Source organism: Oikopleura dioica, chromosome 2 (genome assembly GCF_907165135.1).
Source record: "Oikopleura dioica chromosome 2, OKI2018_I68_1.0, whole genome shotgun sequence".
Taxonomy (NCBI): Eukaryota; Metazoa; Chordata; class Appendicularia; order Copelata; family Oikopleuridae; genus Oikopleura; species Oikopleura dioica.
Genome location: NC_137292.1, coordinates 15,240,512 through 15,257,808, shown reverse-complemented (window position 1 = coordinate 15,257,808; position 17,297 = coordinate 15,240,512). Strand labels below are relative to the sequence as shown.

At 42.1% G+C, this 17,297-nt stretch overlaps 9 protein-coding genes across 11 annotated transcripts; 3 read left to right on the top strand and 6 right to left on the bottom strand.

The window, feature by feature from the left end:
- Positions 1-852: 852 nt before the first annotated feature.
- Positions 853-1,458, bottom strand: LOC145698472 (uncharacterized). The gene is made up of 2 exons (XM_081775674.1): positions 1,168-1,458; positions 853-1,122 (listed from the first exon to the last, which is right to left on the bottom strand). Exons 1-2 carry the CDS (start codon positions 1,336-1,338, stop codon positions 853-855), a joined length of 441 nt encoding a protein of 146 aa, XP_081631800.1. The 5' UTR covers positions 1,339-1,458.
- Positions 1,459-2,947: 1,489 nt separating this feature from the next.
- On the bottom strand, positions 2,948-5,335 carry LOC145696673 (uncharacterized). Its single transcript, XM_081773746.1, has 7 exons — positions 5,056-5,335; positions 4,657-4,967; positions 4,322-4,617; positions 3,628-4,199; positions 3,458-3,586; positions 3,173-3,411; positions 2,948-3,128 (listed from the first exon to the last, which is right to left on the bottom strand). Exons 1-7 carry the CDS (start codon positions 5,189-5,191, stop codon positions 2,988-2,990), a joined length of 1,824 nt encoding a protein of 607 aa, XP_081629872.1. The 5' UTR covers positions 5,192-5,335; the 3' UTR covers positions 2,948-2,987.
- Positions 5,336-5,865: 530 nt separating this feature from the next.
- LOC145696677 (adenosine 3'-phospho 5'-phosphosulfate transporter 1-like) lies at positions 5,866-10,348 on the bottom strand. Of its 3 annotated transcripts, none has more exons than XM_081773755.1 (9): positions 10,181-10,348; positions 9,973-10,139; positions 9,744-9,925; positions 7,415-7,653; positions 7,188-7,373; positions 7,064-7,144; positions 6,932-7,018; positions 6,724-6,888; positions 5,866-6,449 (listed from the first exon to the last, which is right to left on the bottom strand). In XM_081773755.1, exons 1-8 carry the CDS (start codon positions 10,308-10,310, stop codon positions 6,740-6,742), a joined length of 1,221 nt encoding a protein of 406 aa, XP_081629881.1. In that variant the 5' UTR covers positions 10,311-10,348; the 3' UTR covers positions 5,866-6,449; positions 6,724-6,739. The 3 variants fall into 3 exon arrangements, with proteins under 3 accessions (XP_081629881.1, XP_081629880.1, XP_081629879.1); XM_081773754.1 differs by having other exon boundaries at positions 5,866-6,446; positions 6,751-6,888; XM_081773753.1 differs by having other exon boundaries at positions 6,075-6,449; positions 6,751-6,888.
- Positions 7,874-8,940, top strand: LOC145696692 (uncharacterized). The gene is made up of 2 exons (XM_081773771.1): positions 7,874-8,089; positions 8,138-8,940. The coding sequence occupies exons 1-2, from the start codon at positions 7,910-7,912 to the stop codon at positions 8,654-8,656; spliced, it is 699 nt and encodes a 232-aa protein (XP_081629897.1). The 5' UTR covers positions 7,874-7,909; the 3' UTR covers positions 8,657-8,940.
- On the top strand, positions 8,671-9,709 carry LOC145696694 (uncharacterized). Its single transcript, XM_081773773.1, has 3 exons — positions 8,671-8,962; positions 9,005-9,263; positions 9,313-9,709. Exons 1-3 carry the CDS (start codon positions 8,948-8,950, stop codon positions 9,675-9,677), a joined length of 639 nt encoding a protein of 212 aa, XP_081629899.1. The 5' UTR covers positions 8,671-8,947; the 3' UTR covers positions 9,678-9,709.
- Positions 10,349-10,420: 72 nt separating the features above from the next.
- On the bottom strand, positions 10,421-11,966 carry LOC145696679 (replication termination factor 2-like). Its single transcript, XM_081773759.1, has 4 exons — positions 11,296-11,966; positions 11,128-11,249; positions 10,848-11,084; positions 10,421-10,800 (listed from the first exon to the last, which is right to left on the bottom strand). Exons 1-4 carry the CDS (start codon positions 11,936-11,938, stop codon positions 10,615-10,617), a joined length of 1,188 nt encoding a protein of 395 aa, XP_081629885.1. The 5' UTR covers positions 11,939-11,966; the 3' UTR covers positions 10,421-10,614.
- A 23-nt stretch (positions 11,967-11,989) lies between these two features.
- Positions 11,990-12,945, bottom strand: LOC145696686 (dehydrogenase/reductase SDR family member 11-like). The gene is made up of 2 exons (XM_081773766.1): positions 12,525-12,945; positions 11,990-12,483 (listed from the first exon to the last, which is right to left on the bottom strand). Exons 1-2 carry the CDS (start codon positions 12,933-12,935, stop codon positions 12,100-12,102), a joined length of 795 nt encoding a protein of 264 aa, XP_081629892.1. The 5' UTR covers positions 12,936-12,945; the 3' UTR covers positions 11,990-12,099.
- Positions 12,946-12,972: 27 nt separating this feature from the next.
- On the bottom strand, positions 12,973-15,086 carry LOC145696680 (uncharacterized). The gene is made up of 6 exons (XM_081773760.1): positions 14,886-15,086; positions 14,305-14,410; positions 13,901-14,221; positions 13,670-13,822; positions 13,387-13,620; positions 12,973-13,343 (listed from the first exon to the last, which is right to left on the bottom strand). The coding sequence occupies exons 1-6, from the start codon at positions 14,961-14,963 to the stop codon at positions 13,171-13,173; spliced, it is 1,065 nt and encodes a 354-aa protein (XP_081629886.1). The 5' UTR covers positions 14,964-15,086; the 3' UTR covers positions 12,973-13,170.
- A 410-nt stretch (positions 15,087-15,496) lies between these two features.
- On the top strand, positions 15,497-16,582 carry LOC145696696 (uncharacterized). Its single transcript, XM_081773776.1, has 3 exons — positions 15,497-15,998; positions 16,141-16,344; positions 16,389-16,582. Exons 1-3 carry the CDS (start codon positions 15,879-15,881, stop codon positions 16,548-16,550), a joined length of 486 nt encoding a protein of 161 aa, XP_081629902.1. The 5' UTR covers positions 15,497-15,878; the 3' UTR covers positions 16,551-16,582.
- Positions 16,583-17,297: the final 715 nt, after the last annotated feature.

Genomic DNA, 17,297 nt, shown 5'->3' with positions numbered 1-17,297 from the left:
GGTCCAAGAAGATTTATTTTGACAGAATGAAGAGTTGATAACCAGTATCAGTGAGAACTTCGTCGGAAATTCTTTCGACTTCAAATCCAGCTGTCTTGGAAATCTTCTGTAACTGTGAAAGACGGAATGGATTGCCAATATCTTCTCCTAGAATAAAATTCTTTCTCTATGGAAGTTATTGAGATATCTACCAGTTTTTTCTCCATTTTCTGGCCGCGATGCTGGTACACAATGGAGAGCGGAAATGGCCACAGAATTAAATTCTTCTTTGCTGTAATGGAATTTGAAGCGCTTATGAGACAAAATATGTTTTTTATTCTTTATATAGAAATTATAGAAAGCTACTCTACTTCTCAGGAGCAAAATGATCCTTTCCAGCCATTTCGATGACGATTACTTTTCCATCAGAAGTAAGCAAATGTTGACAAAGCTTTGAGTGATTCAAAATACGTCTCTTTCTTATGGTTAAGGAGTCACCTTCTTTGACAATTTATGAACGGTCCTGAAGAGCTTTGGTCGGATGAGCGAAATCGTGAAGGCAAACAAAGAAGCAGATAAGCTCAAATTGTTGACCAGTGGTAGTGAATTCAGAAGCATCTTGGCAGTGAAATTTCGTCCTGTCGGAACACTTGGGATTCTTCCGTGCTTCATCGATTGACAATTTATCTAGGTCGACTCCGTGAATGGTAGAATTGGGAAAAATGTCTGCCAGAGCGTAGGTAGAACGTCCCAATCCACAGCCGAAATCGAGGATGTGTTTGAAGTCTTTGTTGATTCCTGCTCGCTCCAGGACACCCTTTCATTGTTTATAATCGCCGTAGAATACTTGAATCTCCAAATAGAAAGGTCTTTCTATAAACGTCCCTGTAATTCTGTCTCGTACCAGGGGCCAAGAGCATTAGAAATATTCTTCGCGACATTACAGTATTTTTCAAAGAAGACGGGCGCGCCACTCGAAAAGTTGGAACAGACTTCTGGAATAGCTGATCCGACTGAATTGACAAGTCGAAGCATCGGAGTCATCTCAGAAATTGTCTTCTTCATGTCTGCAGTCATTGAATAAAGATACTCCTTTGAGTTGTTGTCTAAGTTCGCAACCAAAATGTTTCCCAGGGCTAATGCCTAAGTAGGTTTACACAACTTACTAATCACTATCCTTCTTCTTACCTGGCACCACTCTTCGACGTATCTTGTGTCGCAATTAGCTTCATTCGCGATCTGCTTCGTTGTTTTTCCAAGAGTTACTTCGATGACATCAAAAAGGCCATTTTCAAGGCCAACTTGAATCAACTGAAATCGAAGATAGCCTGATACACTCTCTGTCACAATGTCTGCCATTCTTGAAGCTCTCAAGGTAATTTTTTTACCGAAAAAACTATTTAAGAATTACTCTTGCCCCCGAGCAAATTCATCAACTCGTTCAATATTTGCTGAGCAGAGCTATAAAGTGGGTGTGGAAGTTTATCTTGAGGGAATTTCATACGATGCATGTGTATAGTTATCCTTAGAAATACATGTAAGCAGCCCCTGTTTGTAGGTTTTAAAAGACAGTCAGACATTATAAGACAATTAGTTTTGACAGGGAACATTTAAAACTTCTCGCAAATGTATTATCTGGCTGACGTCTAGATCGATATAACTTTCCATATAAACTCTCAAAACAACTAAATGTATACAAAATATAGAGCAATGGGAAAACGAGCGATTGTTGTGGTAAATCTTTGAGATTTCAATGTTCTACTATTAGTCGTTTCATTCAGCCGAAATCGAGAAAATGGAAAGCCTTGGCAAAGAAATCTATAAGAGCATCGCAAAATGTAAAACTCGAAAGAGTATTCGAATACTTGGATGAAGGGAATGTTTCGATCACTTATGAACTCTAATTCTAGCTTCTATTTTCGTATTGACCTATGGACCATAGGCTATGGTCAACTAAAGAATGAAGCATTTAAAGACCAAGATGGAATTATTTCGATGCAAGACTTGCAATCAACAATGATCACAGTTATGCCCGAACTATCATCCAGCGACATTCAAGAAATGTTCCTCGTTATCACAGAAGATCAAGTTTTATCGCTTACATTTTCGACTTTTCAAGCAAAAATCAAGTCATTTCAAGAAGAGTTCAGAGAGCACTAGTGCCAGAATTCCAAATAAATACATGTTCCAAAGTGATACTTCCACCTTAACCTTGTACCACTTGATAAATTATGAGGTGTCGGTATGAAAAATGTCGCGTTTTCTATGTTATTTGGGTTTCTGGTGTACTTTGTCGGCCACAAAACGTCAGAAATCATATGAATTAACTGTTGAGTGCCTTGATAAACTATTCATCCCTTTTCCAAGTAAAAGGTCCTTGGGGTTGAAAGATTACAGCATTCGAGAAATTGTCAATTTTATGTCACGATATTTAGTTTTTCTTTTATATTATTCTGCGTTCCTGAAGGCAGCTCTAAGGTATGTTACTGACCATCATGCAGATAACTTCAAGACATTCAAGTTGGTCACACTCAGGACGTCATGCATCAGCAAACCAAAGAGCGTTATTCGGATCTCTAACAACATCTGATCATACTGACCGAAGACTACTGGTAAATTATTCTAATTTTGTACTTGCATGCAAAAACTGATGTTCAAGGATCGATGGGTTCGCTTCAGTAGAAGAATGGCTGATCATGATGATGATCCTTTGATGATTTTTCAAGCTGTGCAATATGAATAAACATGAAATATATTTTTGGAAATAATGTTGCGATGGAGAAGACAATATGCATCGTTAAACATATCAATATATTGAAGAGGTTTTTGTTTTTTTAAATACATAAGCGTGTTTTTGAACATGAACTGGTTGTCTAAGGCATCAGTGAATTTTTTCTGTAATTGAAAAATTTGAAATCTTCAGCAACTAAATATGCTGATAGAAAAACGAACTTGTCTTGGAATGGCAGCAAAAAAGAAAGTGTGCATGAATCGTGGCTTCTAAAAGTTCAAAAGTCATTCTCGTCTTCCATATCGACGTCAAAAAGTATGTGGAGTTTTCGCTCTTTCTTCTTTTGCTTTGCAGCTCTTCTGGCGAGCCGGTCGACGCCGCGCGTTTTCTTACGCTTTGAACTTCGCTTTGTTTCTCGCTACGAATGAAAACTAGAAAATAAGAAGGTGTTTTAAATCTTGCCTTTTGAAGTAGGTCCTCCCAGTAATTATCTTCTTCTCGTCCCGTGAGCAGTTCAAGCTTGAACATGCCTTCAAGCTCGATGGCTTTTTGAGCTCCAGATTGATTGCTAAAACGGACGTATCCAACATTTGATCCAGGCTTGACATCGACGTAGGCGACATTTCCGTACTCGTCGAACCTGGCGCGTATACGCTCATGCGTTGATAATGCTCCATCCGAAGTTATTTTAACAATGACGCCTGAGTTTGAGTATACATTAATAAATGTTAAGCATTGTACACTTACCCGGTCGGTATGTAGGAGCATCCCCCTTTCGCCGAGCGCCACGTGGATCGTGAACTCGCAGAACTGGATAAGTGCTATTGAAGTCCATTTCATTCTCCGTCGCTGACTGGTCGTCTTCATCCTCGTCGTCTAAAATCAAATGAGTCTTCATCGAAAATCAAATGTTTTACCGGATAAGCCCTTGCAAACTTCATCGTGCTTGATATGTTTTCTCAAAGCTGCGCCCATGAATCGAAAAGTGTCGTCCTTCAGTCTCTGCTTGAGTCTGCCCATGTTCGACTTCTGCATCTGCTTGTACTCTCGCTTCATCTTTTGCCACTCGGAGCCCAGGTACGCCTTGAATCGATTCCCTCCCCAGGAAGGAATGATCAAATTCGACATTGATCTTCGATTTCGTGTATTGATAGGTTTTGATACTCCTTTGTTTCTCCGTCGAATGCGGCTTTTCCGCCGTCTTTTCTTCGCCGGAACGACGCTGATTGTCGAAGGGATCTTGCGCTTTCTCGATTTGAGTTGTTCTGCTTGACTTCGCCCATACTTCAGCAAATGCTCCACGCGCTCGTTGATAGAACTTGATTCGGTTTGGGTGCCTGTAGAGATAAGCTCGCGCTCAGGCTGTGACAACTTAGTCGCTGATCCTCCATTTTGTGGTGGAATCAAGACGTCTTGATGCAGGCCGTTGGATATGGCAGGCGGGTTCGACGAAACCGTTCCTTGTTCAAACGCGTAAAGTTCAGGAGCCCTTTTATTGGATACTAAAAACTCACACATCGATAATTTAGAGAGATAATGACCATCGTTTACATAAGTTATGCATGTACGACATTTGAAAGTGTTTTCGTGCAAGTGTTTTAGTATCCCTGCCAATAGGTCAGTCCATGATGAGCGTAACAGCCGAACAGTGGGGGAAATGAATTTCGCCTTGCTCGTAAAAACAACGAGATGGGCCGAGTGGGTTCACTGGGCTCGACGGCATCTTGAGTTTCTTTCGATTCCTGGATAATAAGTTCATGCTCTTCTGCGGGTTCTGCTTGCACTTCAATCGAATCTGGGTCGATTTTCAGTTCCTTTACCGGATGACACTCAAGTCCGTCAATCAAGTCTTGTGAGCTCGGACTTCTTCTCCTTTTACGGGAGACTCGATCAGTCGGAATTTCCGGCTTTTTAAAATGATAAACTTTCAGATTAATATCGTTTACCTGGTCAGTAAGTTGAATATCTACATAATTTTCATCTATACTCATCTGCTTTTCAGTCTGGGTTTTTGGCAATTCAGCTGTATTTTTCGCGTCATCTCGTTGAAGGTTATTTGACTGTACCTCTACCAAGGGAGTTCTTGGTTTCCGGCGAAGCCTTTCATCCTCTGGGAGAAATCTCAAACAAGGAGGAGGGATCGGAATGTCTTCTTCCAAGATACTCGACTGTTTTTCGCGCATTTTGTTTTGGAAGAGTTTTCGGCGATTACTTGTAAGCAAAAACGCTGTCGACATTGCTCGTTTCGAGTTGAAATCTAAACTTAGTTGACTTCCATGGAAAAAATGCTAGCAAAATGATATTTATTGATTTTAACCGCGTCAGATATACGTAAAAAGGCTTACCGCTGTGGACTTTTTGCGCGAGCTTTATCGAGTTGAACTCGAGGAAGGCATACCCACAGGCATTTCCCTTCTTGTGCCTTGGGATCGTTATGAATGAAGGGGTGCAATCTGAGAGTGCCTTGACAAGAGCCTCCATCCATTCGACAGTGGCATCTTTTGGCAGACCCTCGATAAACACCGTCTTGTGGCGAATTGAACGAGGACTTGGTGGTATTGGATCGACGCGACAAATGCCTCCTTGATCATATTCCACTGTCAAATCTGCCAGCTTTAATATTTTACTGTCTGCATAGAGGGATCGTTAACAGGAATATTAACAAAAATAGAAGGCTTGCGACCTAGGCTCGGCATTCTATGTAGAAAACCTGAGTCAGAGTCTTAAAAGATGATAAAAGCCCCTAGCGGGTTATTTTTAAACGAAGCAACATCGCTTGAAGAATAGATGCCGAAGCTTTTTCAAGACCCTGACTCAGGTTTTTACACAGGTTTCCGAGCCAATCTTGCGATTGTCTGATCCCTTGACAAAAGCAGCCCGTCGGACGAGGTTGAAATCTTGCGTTATCTGCTTGAGTCTATTGCATCTAAGAATAAAGGCAATCGGAACTGGCTGCGTCCCACTGGGCCCTGCCAAACGACGGAGGACGGAATCCCGTCTCAAATTCGGCTCCGAAAAGTAGAACTCAAGCTGAGCGATTATTTTCTTGACGAGGGTTTTTAATCGCGAACGCGGTTTCCGATTCTCAGGTTTGTTCATCCCTGAAGCAAGAGGTTCGCTCAGCGTTTGTTTGATTAAATATTATATAGGTATGTGTTTATTTATCGTCTAGGTGTACAGGGAATAAATACGTCGCAAGGAAACTTTTACAGAAAACAGAATGATGGTGAAAAATCGGAGACACTTTTTTGTTGAAGATGATTTTTAAAAGAGGCAAATGTACTAAGAAACCAAGAACTATCTGTGTGAAGAGCTCGGAAAGCCTGAGTCAGGGTCCTGAAAGAGTTCAAAGGAAAAGCCCCGTAGCGACTTTTTTGAAAAAGAAGCCACAAAATAGATTAGGATTTCAGTTCTTTTCGGACTCTGACTCAGGTTCTCTATGCAAATTGTCAAGCCCAGTCAGTGAATATAAGATCAACAATAGAACTTCCTATTTGTGAAAATTGAAAAATACACAAAATATTCAAACAGAATTTTCTCGATTCAAGCTAGGTATGAAAGGCACGTTTCGGATTTTTACATCATTATCTTTGAATATATGTTTTTCGAATAGTGTTATTGCACAGAAAATAGGGTTGAATAAGAATTAAAGAAGTAAAGCTAGATTTTGTTTCCGGAAGACTTGTGTTACTTTCTCTTCGGAATTATTTGTTCTCGGCAAGGAGGGGGACTTTGTCTTCTGAAATATTTTATAGAAAAAGCAGTTTTGCTCTATCGGAAAATCCAGATAAAGCTAAATAGCAATCGCCAGTATTATAAATTTGCGCGGTTATAAGAATCAATTATGCTCAACATAATGACTGCTCATAAGCTGACCTCGACAACCTGTGCAGAAGAGCTGAGTCAGGGCCTGAAAGATCATTCGGCCTACGATTCAGATTTTCTACACAGGTTGCCGAGCCCATCTCATAAGTTTATAGCGAAACTAAGCACCGTGTCTCTACTTAACATACAGGCAAATTTCTGGATTTAGTTTGGACCTTTTTGTTGCTGGGCCTTCTTTTTCTGCTGCATTTTGTACCAAATTCGAAGACCAAGAGAGGAGAAGGCAACGAGGAGACCGAAAGCGCCCTGGCCATTGACTGGGTGACCGTAGATGATGCACGACAAAATAATCGCTAGAAAGAAGATCAAATAGCTGATTCCGAAAAAATGGCTTACCAAGAGCACTTCGGGTGGTCATGATGATGGTGAAAACAACGGCACCAAACTCAGAAATGGTGTAATAAATAAATAACTGGCCGAGAGCTTAAAATGTAAATGTTAGAATAAATTTTCATTAATCCTGTTTACCTGAGCAAGCGGACAAGACAACGGCGTGGAAAGTAAAGTCTGGATGTCGGAGCATGAAGCCAAGTGATTCAGCAAAGGATCCTGAGACAATAAATTAGAAGAAATAATTGAATAAATTTGGTACCTTGAGAAATAAGCGACCAGGAGGTGAAGAGACATGAAAAGACGTTGACGCCGAACATCATTTCCATGGAGCTCATTTTGTACTTGAAAACTTCGGATTGCCAGTTAGAAGTGAAGGAATCGAAAACCATGTAACCCATCAAGCACAAGAGGCCGGAAAAAGTAGTTGTGCTTCCGTCACCAGAATCTTTAGAAGAATTTAACGAGAGGAAATTGTGGAAAGCTTACCATCGTGATTTGAGAGGAGGAAGATGGATGTGCCAACACCCAGTTGAGCAGCAGTAGCCCAGTCGAAAAGTGGATACTTGTTTCCAGACACGACTTTGCCCATCAACATTACTGGGATGACTTTACAGGCCTTGGCGAGCACTTGTGTCGGGAAGGAAACAAATTTCAACGCTTCGTACTGGAACCAAGAGGAGAGAATATTCGAGAGTGAGCAGAAAGAATATTTGTAGAAGGGGCATCTAAACATGTTTTTAGAGGAAATAAGAAGCAATAGAAAGGGGATTATTCGAATTTCGGCGAGCCTTGATGATGTGGATGATAAAGTTTTATTATTTCCATGACACGTTTCTTCGAAAAAAGAGAAAAATCATCCCTCCTAATTACGGAGCACTTTTAATAGCATGGAATTAGTCGCACGCGAGGCAATTTTATAGGGATGCGATAAAACCCTGTCCATCGACCAAATTCCATCACTTTTTTTTCGAAATCTTCAAAATGAAAATTTCAGGAATTTTATTCACTACTGTTTTTGCGCAAGAATCTTCAGGAGAGCAACCTCAGGTCGAACCTCAAGTTGAGGTCGAGTCGAAATCAGCTGATGAAGGAATTCTTCTCGAGAGCGATTCTACCCCAAAACTTCCGACGATCATGGAGCTCGTGGAACCTCTCTATCAGGTATTTCTTGAAAGTAAAGATGACCCGCAGTAATATTTTATCAATTAGGAATGCCAAGCCTCCATCGACTGCGAAAACAAAGTGCCTGCTCGATGCCGTGGACTGGGCGAGAGCTGCGCCCAGAGCGATCCCATCAACAACCCTTGCGACTACCACTGCGTCACGGAATGCCCCGAAAACCAAGAAAGCGTCCTCGTCGAGGGCTTCAATGGAAAAACCTTTCGCAAATGCGTCCCTCTCGAGCAAATTCAACGGATGAGTAGCTTTCGATGCTCCTCGGACGACGCTACCGTACCGCAGTTCGAAATGCAAGTGCCGAAGATTATCAAACACAAGTACATCGAAGACAACCGATTTCAAACTCTCATCCCTTTTTACGAAGAAGGAGTTTCCTTTGCCAACTCTAGCTGTCTTCATGTTGATGAGTCTGAAAACTTTCTCATTTTCCGGGGGCCGCTGGAGGGAGTGGATGAATGCCAAATCAACCACTTTGTCGAGTTTGATGATGAAAACTTGTACGATATTTACTCAGGAATGGTTTATCAAAACAGAGATCTATTGATCTAGCGCTCAAAATGATAGCCCAAGAAAGGTACGATCGGATACGACGATCTCGTGGGCAAAATTGGGACCCGAGAAGTTGTCTACCGAAAAGGAGCTCACCACGACTTCGAATGCCGAATCAAGCGGTCGGGAAAGGTCGATTCCGATCTCCTGGCCGAAGGAGATCGTCTTTCCACAAATCTCACCGACGAGGCCGCCACCGAGTTTGAGATTCTCAGATGCACGGATGAATCCTGCGAGGAAACTACCGACAGTTCAATAATCAATATCTCACCTGACTCGCTTGATGATCCCATGCTTTGGTTCAAGGTAAAAAACCCGTTATCGATCATATTTCTAAGATAATTCTAGGTTCGAGCAAAGACAGACAACCGATACGCTCATTTGCGTTCCTGCTCTCTCACATTCGGCGACGGAGACGCGGCTGAGAGCTTCGATGTCATTGAAAACGGTTGCTCGATGAATGCACCCTTCACAGTCCTCGATAAGGTTCGTGAGACGATTGCGTTTGATAAAATCGGGCAAATCGCCTTCATGGACTTTGACAAATTAAGCGAGCTGACGATGTCGATCGAGTGCACTGTCGATGCGTGCTTGCCACCTGCTTTCGGTAAACCAGAGATTTGGAGTGACAGTAAGATCTATTAAACGTTTTCTAGGTGTGTACTCATGCGAGGTAGCTTCTGCATGCCAAGGGCGATACGATCCAATTTACAGCACTTATGGAATCGAAACAAACGAGCCATTTAGGCGAAAAAGATCGTCTGACGACGAGACAAGCGGTGTTGTCAAAATGACTGTCGAGCATCCTTGCGCAAGAATTACGAATGATGATGACATGATCTGTATTGAAGCAGAGAACTCCGAGCCCAATGCTCTCAACAGATGCTGGACACGTGCTATCTGCGATGCGTATAGAAGAGAAACCGAGGAAACGAAAATCAATGAAGCTATCACTGGAGATGCTGCCGTGACCCTCGCGTCTGCTACTACGCTCGCTCTTTCCGCTTATTTCATGCTTTAGAAAACCAATTCATCATTTTTTGCCAATTACATGTAAGCGAAGATCAATAAAAGAAAGAAAACTTACCCATGCTTGGGCTGTCGTTTCATTTGAAGATAGATTCCGGCGATGATGAAAGCGGAGAATCGATTAATAAAGACGAGGAATTGCGAGTCGGTGAATTTTTCGCCGCCCTCGTTGTTCTCATTAGCACCGTATTTTCGTGTGATAATTCGCTCTTGAAGCACACCCCAGGTCAAATAGGAAGACTAGGAGAATTATTCAGATGAAATTGGAAATAGTTGTTGCTTCTTACATAAAGACCGCCGGCGCAAAAGACAAGTTTGATGGCGATTTGAACAGTGGTCATTTGTGGCTTTGCTGCCGGAGATACAGTATCTTTCGATCCTTGTTCAATGTCATGGACGTCCTTGCCGTAGAAGAAGTTGACCAAGTAGGGGTAGAAGACTCCGGATCCGCTATCTACGTACAGATAAAAACAAAAAGGTTGGTGTTGCTCTTGCCTTTGTAATTTCTGCTATCAAGATGACGCTTGAGGAAGATCGCCGGAACAATGATGGAAGCGTAGCCCATCAAGTTCGTCGCCAGACGAAATACCCAGAAGCTCTCTGTTGTTGAGTCCTCCTGCGCCATAACAGCTTGGATCAGGAATAAAAGCCCCACTCCCAACATCTGAATCGCAGGAATATGAGAATTCTTTTTTTGGGAAAATTTTTCACCTTGAACAGGAAAAAGAAGAAAAAAATTGGAGATGTGGCTTATTAGGTCTTTTAAAAAGTCTCGTGAGATTGAAAAAATAGGTAAAAAGAGCGGAATGAAGATATCTGGTTGCAAATAATGCCAAAATAAAGTGGCGGTGAACAATAAGGGAAAGAATAACGAGTAGGGCCAAGAATAATGAGCATAATAAAAGATGCAACAGAAGAGAAAAGAAAGTCTAATCGGAGTCGCTGAGGACAATCGGCTTTCCCGGGTCCGGGTTTTTCTCTTTGAACTGTTTCTTGCGTATCAGTGCTTCGATCGCGGCGAGTTTTGCTCGGGCGCTCTTTTCTCTTTCGAGGAAATTTTGGAAGTCGGCTTCTTTCTTTGCTTTCCTTTCGTTTTCTTCCCCGCTTGATGGCACCTAGAAAATATTCCTTCTTAGTTCTTTTCCTTAGATCTTTTACCCACCTCTATCTGATTGCTATCAGAGTCAATCTCTATTGGCTCCATTTTAACGTCATTGGGTTCTTCTTTTTTGAACTCTTTCTTGATCTTCTTTGGCCGAGAACTTGAGGGCTCAGAGTCTGAATCTGAGTCCGATGAACTAGAATCCGAAGATGACTCGGAAGAATCAGATGAGTACTCGCTTTCGCTAGAAGAAATTCTTTCCGTCTTCACAGCTCGATTTTTTAACAGCTTCATTTCCTAAAAATCGTTGATGAATACAAGAGTTATTTTAAGAGGACACCTTTTTGTATTGTTTATCCAGCTTCGATTTGAGGAGTCGTTGCTTTCTTTTCTTTTTGAATTGCTCGAGAGACTTCTTTTTGTGCTCTGGGTGGATTGGATTGATGCGGATTAGGTCAATTGCTAAAACGAGTCTTTACTTCAAGAAATTGTGAATTCTAGGAATTACGTTTGTAAGGTTTCTCGCAAATGCAGCATTGCTTCTTTTCCGTTTTAGATTCGACTTCTTTTAAAACCGCCTCGCAGACGGAATGGCCACAGTTCCAGTTCCCAAAGAACGGTTTCGCCCCGTTCATCGGATAATCAGAGATCGGGCAAAGAAATTTCGGCTGTTTCACAAAGCCCTGCTCGATTGTACTGGCGTTTGCGTGCCCGAGAGATAAGGTGTTGTAGGTTGTATTTTCGTTGTAATTCGGATTCAGCTTGATTCGCAACTCGCAGATATCGTTCAGATCTCGGATGTGCACCGAGTTCTTATGAATTTCAGCTGGGATGGCGTTGTCTTTCAGCATCAATCGTCCCTTTCGCTTCTTTTTCTTCGACTTCTTTTCTGATTTTTCAGCAGCTCTTGCGGCTTTCGTCGCCTTTTTCCGGTCGATGAGAAGTTCAATCACTGAATCCTTGTTGTACAAAAAGCCGTACTCGTCGAACACGGGACGGTCAAGCGGTCTCCCAGTTATTCGGCAGTGAGACCAGCGATTCGTTGTTCCTTTTCCGTGTTCCATGAAGCCAGCTTCGGACAGATTCGCCTTCCGCTTGAGCTTGACGATGTCCTTGCGGACATTGACGAAAACGAGACCATCTCGCCCCATTTTCGAGCGATAGTTTTTACCGATTTACGATTCTAAATATCAGAATTTCGATTTTGATTCGCTATGGAGAAATATTGGCGTATCATTGAAGAGAAAGAATTAAAAATCAAGAAAATCACGGTGAAATGAAAAATTAAAAGCCATTCATGGCTTGTCAATGATCACAACTTCTGAACAGTCGGGCGCATTTGAATATCTCCAATCTGGCAGCCTGGTTGCGCCTCGACGCACAGCATGATCGAATTTACGATGTCTTCAGAAGTGATGGCGGTCTTGACAATCTCCTTCATCTTCTCCTGGTATCCCTCCTCCATGCTGAATGCCTGGAAGAAGTCAGTATCCACGTAGCCAGGAGAGATCTGGTTCGCTCTGATTGACGAATTAATCTGACGGAGCTCCTGGCGCGTTCCTTCTGTAAGAGCAGTAACGGCGAACTTTGTCGCTGAGTACATGTGCGAATTCGGTGTTGGGACGACACGCTGCCCGGACATTGAGTTTATGTTGATGATGTTGCCGCATTTTTGATGGTCCATCAATTTTGAGACCTGAAATTATGAAAATTCATTTTTTAACGAGGCGAACTTACAGCTCTTGTCATGAGAGACAACCCAAGGACGTTCGTATTGAGTTGGGATGCGTACACGGACGAGACATCTTCTAAGCTATCCACTTTGATCGTACAGGAGTCATTCAAAGAAGAATGGTCAAGCAATGGAAGAGGCTTTCCATGCCCAGCATTATTGACTAAGAGCTGGACAGATTTCCCAGGAAACTCCCGCTGAATCGACGAAATGACGGCTTGAACTTGATCTGCTTTGGAAACGTCGCATTGAAAACCACGAAAATTGCTGAATGAAGCGAACTCTTCAATTGGCCTTCTTGCAAGTCCCACCACAGTCAGATCCACAGATTTATCCAAAAGTCGTTTTATCAACGCTTTTCCAATGCCGGCAGATCCGCCCGTCACTATCGCGATAGTCCCCGCGAACTTTTCCATTGAATCAATTTCTGAAAAGTTAAATGAGTGCTTTGGATAAATGAATAGTCGCTTTGGAATTGAAGAAATAAGGAAAATGGGAACAAAGGACACCAGGATTTCAAATTCGCTCAGTTAGTCAGTGTACACCAGATTCGCGGCAAAGCAGATTTCTGAAAGCATACTCGATCGTTTGTCGTTATGCATTTCTCATCGGGAAATATGTAAATGGCAGTCAGAACTTGACTCAAAAGAGTTAATCGCTGTCAGAAGAACAATCGGACGAATCTGACGAGTCGGACGATTCTTCGTTTATTCGGGCAGCAATCAGGGCGCGTTTCTTTTTCAACAGTTGCTCTTTGATCAGGCGGATTTTCTTCGCCTTTTCCTCGTCGCCCAGGCTTTTTCGGCGTTCTTCTTTAGCCCAAGCTAAAAAGACAAGTGATAATGAAGAGATCAAGCTCTCGTTTACCTTCAAGTCTGCGTTTTCGTGCCTGTTTATCTTCCGCTTCTCCGATTGATCCACCTGCGCTTAGAGCACTGACCATCGACAGTCTTCGCGTGTCGGAAATGCCAGTATCAACCGACGAGCTGCTGGATCCTCTTCTGTCCGCATTTGCAGTACTCAGCCACGCAGCAATGTGATCTTCTTTCGATACATCGCCCGCATCTCCTACTTTTTCGCGCAACTTTGCATCTCTTTTTGCTGAAAAGAAGATCAAGGAGTAGGACGAGAGAAATTTCATTGTCTGTACCTTCTTTTAATCGAAGTCGTCGATCTTCCATGTTTTCTTTAGCTCTGGTTTTGCGCTCTTCGGCGACTGGGTTGATATCGACGCAATCCGTCTTTCCGTAAGCAGTGCCGCACTTTGGGCACATTCCATCGGTTACATTTTGATATGCGCGCTCTGAAATTCAATATTTTGTACTGATATCTTTTTGACTGTAGTGGGCGAAAGGGGAACAAATGGTAGATGAAAAACTACCTGATACAACACAACCACAAGTCAAAAAGAACACGAATCTGTATCTTCCATTCATCTCCAGTCCCGTAATTGGGCAGTGATAAGGCGATCCATCTTCAGTGCCAGCGACTGTAGAAGTTCCATTCAACATGGTAACTGGCTGGAGCTCCTTTTTGTGATTTGGGTTGATGACCAAAGTGAGTTCAGTAATGTCCTTCATATTTCGAATGTGCATGCATTTCTTGTGCGTCTCAGGTGGAAACTTGCCCGCGAGCGTGTGTCGATCAAGAAGCAGCTCAATTACAGATTCTTTGTTGTAGAAACGCCCGAGTTCACAGGCAATTATTTCCCGGATAATAAAACGAATACAGCTAGCTGTTAAAACAATAAATAAGCAAAAGGGAAGGGCAAGTTATTATCCTTTTCGATCGGAAATTTCAATTTAGCCATGGTGATTTGGCACAGCGTCCAAAGATTTGCCAGGATGATCGGGTCCAGTTCTTTGTACTTCGTGATTTCGGCTTTTTTCGTCTGAAAACTTGATTATAAAATAAAAAGGGTCTCATTTCAACGGGAAAGTTCTTCAAAGATGCCCCTTTTTTAACGGATTCCAAAGTACCTAGGGTCTCCTTTTTAACAGATATTTGTTGCAAAAAACCCGAGGCACTGGGCTCGGCAGCCTGTGTAGAAAACCTGAGTCAGGGTCTAAAAGATATTCTGGCTATAGTTTTTTTCTTTGCAGGTTGCCGAGCCCAGTCGTTTTAAAAACCTTAAAAATGGGGTCTTTTCTGAGGAATTTTAAATCCTTTAAAAAGGGGACACCTATTTCCAATTGAGACTTATTGCAACCTCTTGAATATTTTTATGATAGGCATCATGCATATTTTTTATGCAATAATTCTGTCTACCCCTGCCCATCTTTGGATCTCTCAAAAATCAAAGATCCTTTTTTACGTAAACATAAAAACGAAAAAGTACCAACTAGAAAAATTTTGATAAAATTTACCTGCACCATAAATCTGCGCATTTTAACCATGGTCGAGTTGCCATGATTTGGATCTCGACCTTTTCTTCTTCCTCCCATTTTTGATCTTTCAAGCTTCTTTTTCCTTCGTTCTCTGGAATTTATTCTCTGGCTCTGTTTTATGGTGGTGCGCGATGTGGTGCAAATTCGTATTGAGATGAGTTAGGCTTCGGCCAATCCTGCGCCTTCAGGGCGAGCGCGACCCGCCGCCGCCCAGAACCGCACTATTCTCGCACGTACCAATGCACTGGCCTTCTGTACCCGTGTTTTTAGTAACTTAATTACGCATCATGTGATTTATGCCCTGATCGACCGAAACAAACTTTTATTTTTTGTCACTTTTTAGAATTTCTTGAAGAAGTTCCTCAAAAAAAGTGACAAAAAATAAACGTTTGTTTCGGTCGATCAGTGTATAAATCACATGATGCGTAATAAAGTTACCAAAAACATGGGCACAGAAAGGCCAATGCATTGGTACTTGCGAGTAAATAAAAATATAATTAAAATTAGGCTGATTGTGACGGACTTGCTCAAGATCTGCGATCCATAATCTGCGTTCGTGTCCATCTCAAAAGCTCAAAAAATAAATTGTGATGTTAATCTTGGCGAAGCCGCTATGCGGCTTCGTTTTTTTAAAAAGCAGCTACGCGGCTTTTCATACAAACTCTTGAAGGATTTCTGACTCAAGTTTTCTTCACAGGCTTCCGCATTTATTTCGAATTAATCGTTGAAAACCGCGCAAATAGAAGTACACAGAAGTCTGAACAACATCCGGAGTGTAGCTAACAAAACCATTTATGGCAAATATTCTAACGCTTGAGGACACACAGCCGCCTGGCACAATAGAATCGCAAACATTTTCAGAGAAAACGAAAGGAATAAAAAGATTTTGATCTCTTCTGAATAAGCTGGATCCGCGCTCCAGAACGAGGCGGTTTATTTCATGAAAGACAGTGTGGTTTCACGCAGGAGGTGATGAGCTACTACAGTTTGCATCAACAGGCGAAGTATTTCAAAGAGATTCGCGCGGAAAAGGAGCAAAGAATGAGGCTCAGATTGTCAAGGGAGAGGTTCAACGAATTTCCACTAGCTCAGGTTTGTTAGCCCAGGAAACCTGTGTAGAAAGCCTGAGTCAGGGTCCTGCAAGAGCCGTTTCTTTCTTGGAACTCTTTCAGGATCCTGACTCAGGTTTCCTACCCAAATCAAAAATTTTCAAATTAGTAATTCGTTATTTCAGTCAAACTGGGATCGTCTAAGCCACGTTTCGGTCGAATACTCGGTCGCATCCGAATCCGGACACTCTTTACACCAATCCCTTCATCTATCAAGACCGATTCCCACGCTACAGTTGCGGCGAGAAAGAGATATCAGCGTTCAAAGAAGTTTAAACGTTCCCTTTAGCGACGGTGCCACACCTAGGAGAAATGCTAGAAATTCAGCGGTGATTTCATTTTTTAACTTTTGAGAAATAAAAAATATTTTCAGTATTGGAACAAAGATTATATAAACCGACCCTCCGAAGCAAAAATGACAAAGAGGTACAGACAATACTTCGCTGTTCCGAAGTTGAAACCGATTTACCCGACCAAGACCCCTGTTCCTCCCCGCGAGTCGACCATAAACTTCCTCAAACGCCTGAACTTGTGATTAAAGAATAATAAAAAGAGCTTGATTTCATAGATAGATTGTATTGAAAATTTACAGAATAAATGTACAAACACAGGAAGCGCCATCTCAAACAGGGGTTCCTTCATCGACAGATCCATACGATAACAGTCTTTTGAAGACAGAGGCGATTGACGATAAATTGTTATTGTAAACATCCTGGCGCATTTTGTATTCGCAGATTTTCTGCATTTTACGCTTCTGTAGGAATGTCCTCTGGTTTCTTGACGCCGTGGTTTTTCTGGATCTTCTGGAGACTTCGACTTTTTTAAGAGTTGAGGAGAGGAACTTTTCCATGTCAGATTCGTTTATGAGGATAGCAGAAGCGGACATTTTCGTCGTTGTTGTTGTTGCGGTTTTTGTTTTGTTTTGATGATTTGAATTAAATCGGGGTTGCTTATATGCCGGAGAATTGGCGCCATCATCATTTTGAAGCAGGTGGGGTTGATTTCATGAAGCTGTTCATTAAGGTCTATTAGCGAGATCTTAGATCTGATACCTCTATCATGGCGTTTGATAAGCCAGGTGTTTGATGATCCTTCGCAAACTTGGAAGTGCTCACTTGGAACATTTCAGACAAGAACGACAGTGTTCTTTGAAGTGCTAGTTCCAAGTTGGCATTCCAATTTTCAGAGCTTGATCTGAATATTCGATTTTGTTAGAAAGGGGCAGCCGCTTGGGCTGCTGACAAAATTTAGTTCCAAGTGTCTGCCATTTCCTCCTCATGAT